Consider the following 11688-nt stretch of genomic DNA (forward strand, 5'->3'; position numbering starts at 1 on the left):
TCCAGGACATTCTCAGGACTGCTGCTCACATGTGGAGCCTGACTTGTCAGCTTGAAATCTGCATATAATTCAGGTCAACGCTGCTGGCTGGGAAGGTCAAGGGTTAACTCAGCCGAGGGTGAAACTGCTGCTTCATCAGCACCACAGAGATGTGGAGCAGAGAAAAACGAGACCAAGGAGGACGGACACATGCTGTGGAATGTAGGTTAGAGACAACACGGTAAGAGCAGAAGAAAACAAAAAAGTAACGACACCAGCAGCTATCTGGAGCCACATCAGACGTGACGGCCCTCCTGTATACGTCTCTGATTACAGAGTGGATCAGCATTTATCTGCTGGACACCTCTGAGGTTCATGCTTACTGACTGGACAGGTTGGCAAGCGCTCATGCTGGCTCACTAATCCAGACACACAAACAGAAGGAGCTTCGTTCCCTCACAGCCTTACATGGTGTTACAGCAATGCCTCTTGCAGTTGCAGTCCCTGCGTGGGGTTGCTAAGAGCAGTGGATATTCCACAAACAGAGCAACAGTGACCCTGATATCCTGAACAGCAGCCTGTCGGTCCTTCCAGGAACTTGCTGAATTTAGGTGCGAGTACAGCAATGCTGCACTTCTAGTAAGATCAATCAGCTGTTCACAGATGGGATAAATGAGGGACTTCTTAATTTTGTTTTGCCTAAATTGATTTTTGTAATGAGAAGTGAAACAACAGTTAGATGACGGGCACTCATTCATAATCTGACCTGTGGGCTTCCGTCAGTTTGCGCCTCTGCAGCCTTGCTTCTCTGGGGGGTCGAGTGCTGGCCCCGTGCGGGGATGTGGGTCTTCAGGGAAGCTGGAGGCAGAGCGAGAACCGACGGCCGGCTGGGAGCCTGAGGGATGGGCACGGCGCTGTGCACCGGCTTGGGTTTGGGGAGTCCTGACTTCATCTTTGAGGCCACCAGGATGGCTGGCATTTTCTTGGCAGCAGCCGAATGAACATGCGCCCTCCTCCCGCCTCGTCAATCTGTCACGGAAATCCTCACTTCGATTTTAGCAGTTTCAGTAAATCGGAGGGCGTTGCGAGTGTGGAAAAAGTCCAGTTGACTGAAGTAATGGGTCCAAATGATCAGCAGCTGGATTGAAGAAAAGCTGAGCTAAGCATGCAATGGATCTCTCCCATTTGCTCCAATAAAAAGCCCATGAAGGGAAAATGAGACCGGAAAGAAATTTGAAAAATCCAAGAGATCCACAAGCAACATTTCACTTTATACTTGCTGTAGTCCCCAGTTGCCTGGTAGTCTCTTCCATTTGGTTCCAGTTTAGTCAGAACCACTGAAAGGATCCTGCAGCTCGCAGATGAGTTCCTCCTCTTCCAAGCCGCCACACCGCTGCTTCAGCAGGAACGCTTCATCATGGGGAGGAACAGTTGTGAAGGAAAAAAGCAGCAGCAACGCAGCGACGGTCCGCTCACTCCTGCCACTGCTCAGCCTGCGACTGCACAGCCTGAAACGCACTGCACTCCACACTCCTGCCTCCCTCCCTCTCCGTAAGTCGCGGTTAGCAGCAGGTGTGGCTTAGATCAAAACGACATATGTGGAGAAAGGCTCAACACACACACATCAGCGTGTTCCTCCAACCTGCATTCGCCCTGCTCCATTCACTCGCTGGCTTTTTCCAAACACAAATGTCACATTTGCTACGTTGTTTACCTTGGATTCAAGCCTTCCTCATATTTTCCAGCTCAGTGTGGTGGATGTTACACAAGGATTTCCAATGAATTTATTAGCTATGTGTGAGAAAAAGCCCCAGATGACTCATAATATATCAAGTATCCGTAAAGGTTACATTTTATAGCAAGAATAAAAAGTTAAGACTTTCTATAAGAGCATGCTTGAGGATATTAGGAGTTTTACACTGTTCAAATACATCTGAATGTCATCACAATGCTAGAAACAGCCTTCATTGAGTGTTAAAAGTATGAAATACAGTGTTAGTGTCATCAGCTGATACAAGAATTTATTAAATTATTTATTTTTTTACATTTGTCAACACTTAGAAGTGAATTACCATATTCTACGCACTACAAAATGCACCAGATTATAAGGCACACCATCAATGAGTGGTCTATTTGTAAACTTAAGTCATATATGAGGCACTTTAAGATTTAGAGATTAGTCTGTCACTCTAAAACTTGTTTGTAACACGCTACCTGTTAGAAGCATTAGCCGTGTTAGCATATTTACAATACCTGTAAATCCCAACCTTGCTTGCAACACATAAAAAACCGACTGATACTGCTAAATCAAACGTTTCTGTGACTATGCTAACTCCCAACCTCGTTAAAAACACAAGAAAAAAAAAAACAGTTTAACAATGCTACATGTTAGCCATATTAGACATGTTAATCACGTTAGCTTATTTAAATACGTGTAACTCCCAACCCTGTTTGCAACACATAAAAAAGACTGATATTGCTAAATCAAACGTTACTGTGACCATGCTAACTCCCAACCTTGTAAGTAATATGGAAAAAAATTAGTCTAACACAGCCACATGCTAGCCATGATAGACGTGTCAGTCACGTTAGCATATTCACAATACCTGTAACTATCAACTTTGTTTAAAACATGTAAAAACACAGACTGATACCGCTAAATCAAACGTTACTGTGACCATGCTAACTCACAACCTTGTTAGTAACGCTTAAAAAAACACAGTCGGACACTGCTACACGTTAGCCATATTAAAAGCGTTAGTCACATTAGCATATTTACAGTAGCTGTGACTAACAACCCTTTTCACAACAAGTGTTCGCATATTTTACATTTTACATATTTAACACCTGTAACTTACAACCTTGTTTGCAATAAGTAAAAAAAACTAATATTGCTAAAGCAAATGTTACTGTGACCATGATAACTCCCAACCTTCTTAGTAACACAGAAAAAAAGTCTAACACATCCATCCATCCATCCATTTTCCTAACCGCTTCATCCCTTTCGGGGTCGCGGGGGTGCCGGAGCCTATCCCGGCTACTGATGGGCGAAGGCGGGGTACACCCTGGACAGGTCGCCAGTCTGTCACAGGGCCTCAATCACACACCCAATCACTCTCACATTCACACCTAGGGGCAATTTAGAGTCACCAATTAACCTATGAAGCATGTTTTTGGACGGTGGGAGGAAGCCGGAGTCCCCGGTGAAAACCCACGCATGCACGGGGAGAACATGCAAACTCCACACAGAAAGGTCCCAGCCGGGAGTCGAACCGGGGCCTTCTCGCTGTGAGGCGAGAGCGCTAACCACTGCGCCACCGTGCAGCCCAGTCTAACACATGTTAGCTATATTAGAAGTGTTAGTCATGTTAGCTTAGTCCCAATCCCTGTAGTAACAGCTGTTTGAAACACATAACAGACACAGCTAAGTCAAACCTTACTGAGTGTGCTAACTCCCAACCTTGTTAGAAAAAAATGTCTAACACAGCTACCTGTGAGCCGTATTAAAAGCGTTAGTCACATTAGCATATTTACAGTAGCTGTGACTAACAACCCTTTTCACAACAAGTATAAGAAAACCTGATACCAGTAAAGAAAAGGTTACTGTGACCGCACTAATTCTCAACCTTGTTAGCAACATGGGGAAAAAAATACAGCTGCATACATACACATTGCATATTTGCAATACTTTTAATAATAACCGTGTTTGCAACATGTAAAAAAAACTGATAGATATTCCTAAATCAACGTCTAAAAAAACACAGTTGGAGGCTGCTAGACATTAGCTGCATTAGTATATTCACATCAACACCTACATTTGTTTGCAGTAAAATTTTTCTATATATATTTTTGGATGCAGTGACCACTGTCAGTAGCTGCATCATTAGTATGAGCAGTTTTACTTGTAAATTATCTTAATATGGGTCCTCTGCTATGAGAAATGACATGTTAAAAACACAAAAAAGACTATTTTCATTGGAGTGTGTTTAAGACTTTTTAGTGTGCCTTATTGTATAAAAACACTGTAATCTTAAAAACGTGTACCTGCAGTAAATTCAGCCACTAACAGAGGGATGTTTATAATTTTGAGACAGCTGTGACCTGACCACATGCACAAAACGTGAAAGCTGTAGTTATGTGTCTGTCCTAATTACAGTGAGAATCAAGTTCATTACCACTACCTGGGTTGAAGTCATAAAATGACCCATTGTGGCATCAGATGTTGCTTTTTACCAGTGAGAAGACAAAACAGTTTCCTGTCCCAAAGGAGAGAGACCAATCAAAACACCGTTATTCTATCATACACAGGCTAACCTTCAGTTTGACAGGTTTAGCTTCTCTACAAGTACCAGTTCAAAAATGATTTTAGTACAGTAATCGAAGTATGTCATTATATCAGAACTCTTTGCAATAGCTTTTCCTATTTTGATGAGTGTCATTGTTTTTCCAATGCATAGCCTTAAAAACAACAGAAGTATTCTAAATATTCAGAACATAGCAAAACAGCAGCTAAAAGGAGGACAGTAAACATCTTCCAATAACATTAAACTTTACCACTGTAGGAATACTTGCTATGAGTGAGATGTTATTGCAATGTAGATGTAGAAACCATTTCCAAAATTCAAAGTCAGAGTCACAACTGCCCTTGTGAGTGGGTATGGGGTGTTTAAAAAAAACATGTGTCCCAGATAAGATATGATGGTGTAGACTGTTCTGTAAGCCCATAAAACCTGAAAATGTTTATGCAATTTTTCTACGGGCATGCTGTGAGGTTCTGACAAGCTCTTACACAACACATGAGGGTAAGTAAGGGTGAAGTAGGTGAGAAACATTACAAGTTTTTTATTTTTTCAACCTTCCCAAATCCTGTGCACTGTTCAAGGACCCTATTAGGGCTGTTCAAGGGATGACTGAGCACTACTCGTGATGCAGCCTGATTGAGGAAAATAGTGTAGTTTGTGTGGAAATCCTACAGGCGTCCTACAGGCACTTCCATGTCATCCCGTGTGCTGCGTTCAGTAAAGCCTTGTTTCCACTGAGCGGTCCGATATGGGAGGACTAGCATGGTATGGCCGGACTCTGGCGCCAACCTTCCACCAGAGGCAATTTGGGGTTCAGTGTCTTGCCTAAGGACACTTTGACACATGGGTAGGCAAGGCGGGAATCAAACCTGCAATCTTCCGATCAGGAGTCGACCGCCCAACAGCTGCACCACGGCCGCCCCCTCTATGACCCTTCTCGGACCCACTGCACTTTTTCAGGTGCAGGTGCATATAACTAATGCCTGTATCAGTGTAATTAATGGTGAGAACAGAAACCACCACTTTTACTTGGTCCCCAGAAGAATAACAGATACAAAGACTTCTCTAGTTATTTCTAACCTTTGTCTTTATAAAAAAAGAGAAGCAAGCGAGATTCCAGACTCGACTACAGACTCACGTCTCTACACTGGACCATTTTGCATTATGGAGACAAGATAATCTTGTTCTTTTGAGGGAGAGGAGAAGCACACGTCCAGACGGCTTTAGAAGAAGATTAACCCTTGTGGTGATGCTATTAGTAAAGTAATCTTGATCCTGTTATGTTTTTCCTTAAGTTATGTAAATGTTTGAATCTAATTATGGTTTGGTGTTGTGTTGGTGCGAGTGCAATCATACCGGTTGCATTAAAATGGAGACATCTTTGATACAGTCGGCCATGCTATGCTACTTTTTAACAAGCTATGACTGGAAAACTGGGTGGGTCTCACTGGGCCAGTACTAAACTGGTTCAAAACGTACTTAGAAAACAGGAAATATTTTGTGTCAATTGGTAACTTCACTTCTGAGCCAATAGAAATTACATGTGGAGTGCCCCAAGGCTCCATCCTGGGACCACTTCTATTTAACATCTACATGCTCCCACTGGCCCAGGTTATAAAGAACAACAACATTAGTTACCATAGCTATGCAGATGACACACAGATATATATTAGACTGACACCAGGAGACCGAGGCCCTGTACAGGCTCTTGGTAAATGCATTGAGGACATTAATGACTGGATGTGTCACAACTTACTTCAATTAAACAAAAACAAAACGGAGGTTATTGTCTTTGGGGCTAAAGAAAAAAGGTTGGACGTCACTACAGAGCTTCAATCTATTCAACTAAAAACTACCAACCAGGCCAGAAACTTGGGTGTAGTGATAGACACAGACCTACATTTTGATAAACACATTAAGGCAGTCACTAAATCAGCCTATTATCATCTCAAAAATATCTCAAGGATTAAAGATCTGATGTCTAAGCAGGACCTGGAGAAACTAGTGCATGCTTTCATCTTTAGTCGACTTGATTACTGTAACAGTGTTTTTACAGGACTACCAAAAAAATCCATCAGGAAACTGCAGCTTATTCAGAACTCTGCTGCTCGGGTTCTCACAAGGACCAAGAAAGTAGACCACATCAGTCCAGTTCTGAGGTCTTTACACTGGTTACCTGTCTGTCAGAGGATAGACTTTAAAGTTCTGTTACTGGTTTATAAAGCTTTGAATGGTTTAGCACCAAAATACATGACTGACCTCCTGACCCAGTATGTACCAGCCAGACCTCTCCGGTCATCTGGATCCGGTCTTTTATCAGTTCCTAGAGTCAGAACTAAACATGGAGAAGCTGCATTCAGCTTCTATGCACCACAGATCTGGAACAGACTTCCAGAAAACCTTAGATCTGCTGAAACACTCAGTGTATTTAAATCCAGGTTAAAGACTCACCTGTTCTCAGTTGCATTTGATTAATATGTATTCAAAAGTTTACGTCCGCACTGTTTATCTATGCTTGTTTCAAAATCCTATTACTTTCTATTATTTTATTTTAATGATCACGCCTTCACTATTTTTTATTGTTTCGTTTAATGTTTAATGTAAAGCACTTTCAATTGTGTCTGTACATGAAATGTGCTATACAAATAAACTTGCCTTGCCTTTGATACTGGATGTATAACCCGCAGCAGTAATGACGTCTTGAAGTGTGTTTTTCATGTTACTTTCTTGCAGTTTTTGGCTTAAGGGTAACATGAACGCAGAGATGTCAAACCATTTTTTGATTGACTAACTCAGTGACTGCATGCATGATCATTTGAAGTACTGTAAGGTCTTTTTCTTCTGGATTATGAGCATTACTGACGTGATGACAACTGCTCAGTGCAGATCATAGACATACAGTTTGCTCTGCTACGTACCCTGTCATCTGTTGACGACTGAAAAGCTCAGGGGGCCTCCCTAACATCCTGAAAACACAACTCAGTGGAGGTCCTTTGAAATCTATAGGAGCTTGCATTGGCTCCACCCGGCCCGCCTCAGAGGTCTCTCTCGTGGAAAATGAAAAGAGCAGGAAAAATAATGCACAGCATAACAAGGGAAACTTCCATTATTTTTCTTCCTCTATGATGTTAAACATATGTCCGACCTCATGGATCACATCACGGCACTTCACAGAGGAGGGGGGGAAAAAAAGCAGTCAAATGTGATTTATGTTGCAAACTTTGAAGATACCTGATGAGAGTCCAGTGAAGTCTAATAATAGAGCTGGTTTGGCAGTAAATGGGCGGTATTGACAGTAATAACTAGGACACCCACTGCAGTCCTCGGCTGTATGTTTATCCTCCATTTCTCCCCAGAATAATAAACATTCATGTGGGGTAGATAGATAGTGGGAGTTTTAGAGAGCTCTGGAGCTGTGGGCAGCAGTTCATGTCAACAGCGATGACATAGAGACTCAATAGGTGCTGTTTTAAATTATCAATAGCTCCAGAATGTGGTTTGACTGCAGAGTTACACTGAGGCTAGCTATTACTAACACGGCTAAGTTTTTCCGCACTTCTCAAGTATAGGGAATTCAAGAAATATCTGCAGTTATGCTATTACAAAATCCTGTTGGCCATGGTCTTCAGTGAAAAAAAAATTTGAAAAAAAAAATCACAGAACCCTTTGACAATGACCTTAAAAAAAGTGTGCATAATATGTTTTTTAACCCTTTAACTGCCTGCTCAACCAAATGGTAGAACACTTTTAGAAAACTTATTTTTAAACACATTGATTATGAGTAGGGCTACCTCAAATGATGATTTTAATTGTCGACTAACTGGCAATTGATTACTGCTACATTTGCTGCACTGAGACTATTTTATGTGACACTGGGTGTCTTTAATTTTGAAAGGACATTATATAAACCTCTTTCAAAGGTTAAAGCATTTTCATATTTTGTGGAGACAAATTAATTGTTTTGTATTAATAAATTTGTATTTTATTGGCAAAAAATAGCATTTTGTGGCACACGAAACTGTTTTGGGGGCACAAACAAGTATTTAGTGGGCACAAGTTGGTATTTTCCATCCACAAATGAGTGTTTTGTGGACACAAATTAGTATTATGTGGGCAAAATTGTGTATTTTCTGGAAAAAAATTGTGTTTTGTGGAAAAATAATTAGTATTTTGTGAGCAAAAAAAATGTATTTTGTGGAAAAAGGGTATTTTATCTTTGTGTTCATGTTTCATTTCTGCCACAAAAAAACAAACAAAACAGTTTAAATATATTAATCATAATAGAAAAAGGCGACGTAAGATTTTGTGGCTCCGATTGGGTTGAGGTCTGTAATAATTGACCCCTTAATGTGTTGAAGTTTGTAGATCTTTGCAATAAGCAGCAGGAAAAAACATTTTTTTATTGATTTCGTCTTGATGGTAGGTAAAGAGTTAAATAAGGGGAAAAAGAATACACCACCACTGCAGTGATGGTGCATCCTCCAAGGAAATCCTGTCATGCAATGACAGCATTTCTAAAGACACCCTGCCCTGCAAGATGCAGCAATATCGACGTTCTTCCAACTCATGAAGATCGGCTTTGTTGTAGAAATGCTTTTTTCACTTTGATGGCTTTGTCTTAATCGGGCCCCTTGTTTTTAAACTAAGGGTTTTATTTTCTTTTAGAACCACAAAGAGTCACAGTCTATTTTAGCTGAGCGCAAGAGGAGATTCTGAGCAAGGCCGGGATGTCGAGCATCGACTTCCATAGCGGCATTAGCATGGCAGGGAGGGAATATTGTGCTGTGAGAAGCCCCCATTTCTTTTAGTTGAGTCAGAATTAAAAAGGGGCCCTGATGAATCATTCCTGATGGTCAAAAGTCTGTTTTACAGGTCATGGCTATCATCTGTGACGAGAGAAATGAATATAACGTTTCAGATATCACAGTAAAGCAAAATCAAGGACTGTGGCCTTAGGTCCTCAAAAAAGACATTTGTAACTGTGTGAGTGCCTTGTAAGCATTAACACATTATTATTATCAGACATTGTTTTTGTTTTTAATTTTTTCCTTCCTTGAACTTATGCGAAACAGCAAGTCATCACACTGGGATACAGAGAAACGGGAGTATTGCTGAAAGCGCTCCATTCAGAAGCAGCTCCTGCGCGACAAGATAAAGATCGCCTTAAAAAAAAGACTGAATGAGAAAGAAATGAACCTGATCTCTCAACATCATCCGGGTCTTCCGTACATTGTAAATGAGATGTACAGTCAATGCTTCCATGTAGAAATGAAACCATGGCGGTAGTTCCTCCCACACGAGTCCAGTTTATAAACAAATTTTTGAACAGGCATTGAGCTTAGATTTTTAAATCCCGCTTGGTGTGAACGCCGCATTACGTCAGACTTGACAGTAGGGCTGCACCGATTTGTAAAATAATCAACTATTAAAATAGTCAACGTGTAATTTAATAGTCGATTATTCGTTAATTTATATTATATGCAGTCGGAGTGTAGTAAAGTTGAAAGTTATGATGGCATTCTGCTAGCTTTTTGGATTATTTTGGCATTTATTAAGGATTTTTAAGGTTGTTCCGGAGTTTAGCTAATATTTCAGCTACATGCTAGCTGTTTTGGCTAATTTAGGATTGTTTCAGTTTTTTAGGCAATTTTGGAGTTTAACTATGTCAGCTACATGCTAGCTGTTTTGGCTATCTTAGGGTTTTTTCAGTACTTTAGGCCAATTTCACATTTAACTAATTTAATTTAACTGTCAGCTTTAGCGTTTTCAGCTATCAGCTTCAGTGATTTCGGCTATCTACTTCAGCATCTTCAGCTATCAGCACTATCATCTTCAGCAGCCATATTCAGTTTACAGCATTCACACTAGTATTATCGCAGATAACGCTATATATCTAGTGTTTAGTTAGTTTAAAACTAATGATGGTTTTGATGTGTGTTTTACATCCAGTTTGCGCATCACCCGATTTGTCAACTAATCAGAAAAAATAATCGGTGATTAGTCGACTATTGAAATAATCGTTTATGGCAGCACTACTTGGCAGATTTTTCAGAAAGTGCGACTATTACATTTGTTTTAATTGTGCTTTCTTTTGGTTCCTGCAACATAAATACAATACATGTAAAAGCCAAGTAAACTCTTAGTTTTCACCAGTAGCATAGTGCTATTTTAATACAACATCTCTGTCAACAAACTAATTAAAACTCAAATCATCCAGTTATTCATTCTCTGTGTATTAAGATTCGCCCCTTTATCTGCCCCCAGCATCTGCTCTAGTGCCCTCACCCCCAAACAGCATGCCAGAGGCATGCTAGAAATGTAACGTAGTGTGGAAACAGAATTTCTAAAGCTCTGTCTGCATTCAAACAACTAGCAATGATCATTTTTGAAACTAAATAAAAATATATTCTTGAGAAGCACGAATGCATTCCCCTCATCCGCTGTTCCTGCTGAGTTTATTCATAGCGGTCAACAGAGCAGAAGAAGAAGAAGGCTCTTGGCTGTTGGAGATGTGCTAAAGCGGAGCAGCATCTTGACATTTCACTGTGGATTCAGAGTTTTTCCAGCTTGACCTACACACCACTTTCTCACATCCACGCACACACAAGCACATGGGCATAAAATCTCTCCATAATGAACAGTGGCAGCTCTAGAAGGCGGGACTGTGCGGTCCGTGCTCCCCAGGAGAGCTCTGGCGTGGCTGAAACAACACTGGCAACACACGGTCGGGGCAAACTTACACCAACAACAACGAAAGTGTCTGTAAATATTACCATCTCATTTATCTCAGGGGGATCAACTGAGGAGTCACAGAAAGTCCTGTTTGCTTAAATCATGATACCATGAAAATGATACAACAATAGAGCCCGAATGGAACCAAAGAAACAAAAACATGTTTGTGTCTGGATGTGTGGGACAAACACATTGTTTTACCTTAGATGCTCCTTCTTTCAGATGAACAACCACTGTCCATACAAAGAGTCAAGGTTTTCCTCTTCATATGCTGTTTTTAGTAAAATTGCTTGAAGCATCCATGAGTTAGGAAATAAGTATGGCAACCTACAGTGCTGCACCATCAAAGCCATACAACAAAAAGGAGGCGTCCATTTTGAAAAAAGGTCCTCTTTTATAAATGGTTGTCCCACCCTGTCCCCAAACCAGAAATTCAAAATAATAGAATAAAAATATGTCTCTCATTTAATATCAATTCCTAAACAAAAACACAAAATAAAAAGAAATCATTTTTTATTTTAAACAGGCATGTTAAAGGAGACCAAAATCACTGGACTTCCTGTTCCAGGAAGTGCTCGCAAAAACAGGAAGTGAACAAATAAAACACCAAACCAAAATCCAGTGACAACTATTTAACTAAACAAAGTGAAATGCAATAGATGTTACAGCTGGACAG

At 40.6% G+C, this 11688-nt stretch overlaps 1 protein-coding gene across 7 annotated transcripts in view; it reads right to left on the reverse strand.

Annotated features, from left to right (window-relative positions):
• Positions 1 to 11688, reverse strand: part of nav2a (neuron navigator 2a) — a 235859-nt gene that overhangs the window by 118728 nt on the left and 105443 nt on the right. For 5 of the 7 annotated variants that reach the window (XM_024294964.2, XM_036217052.1, XM_024294965.2 and 2 more), the window contains exon 1: positions 746 to 1464. The exons of the other annotated variants lie outside the window; for them this stretch is intronic. In XM_024294964.2, coding sequence (XP_024150732.1) covers positions 746 to 958 — 213 coding nt within the window. In that variant the 5' untranslated portion in view covers positions 959 to 1464. Of the gene's footprint in view, positions 1 to 745; positions 1465 to 11688 lie in introns of those variants that run through there. 7 annotated transcript variants of the gene reach the window in all.

Source organism: Oryzias melastigma, linkage group LG3, assembly GCF_002922805.2.
Source record: "Oryzias melastigma strain HK-1 linkage group LG3, ASM292280v2, whole genome shotgun sequence".
Classification (NCBI taxonomy): Eukaryota; Metazoa; Chordata; class Actinopteri; order Beloniformes; family Adrianichthyidae; genus Oryzias; species Oryzias melastigma.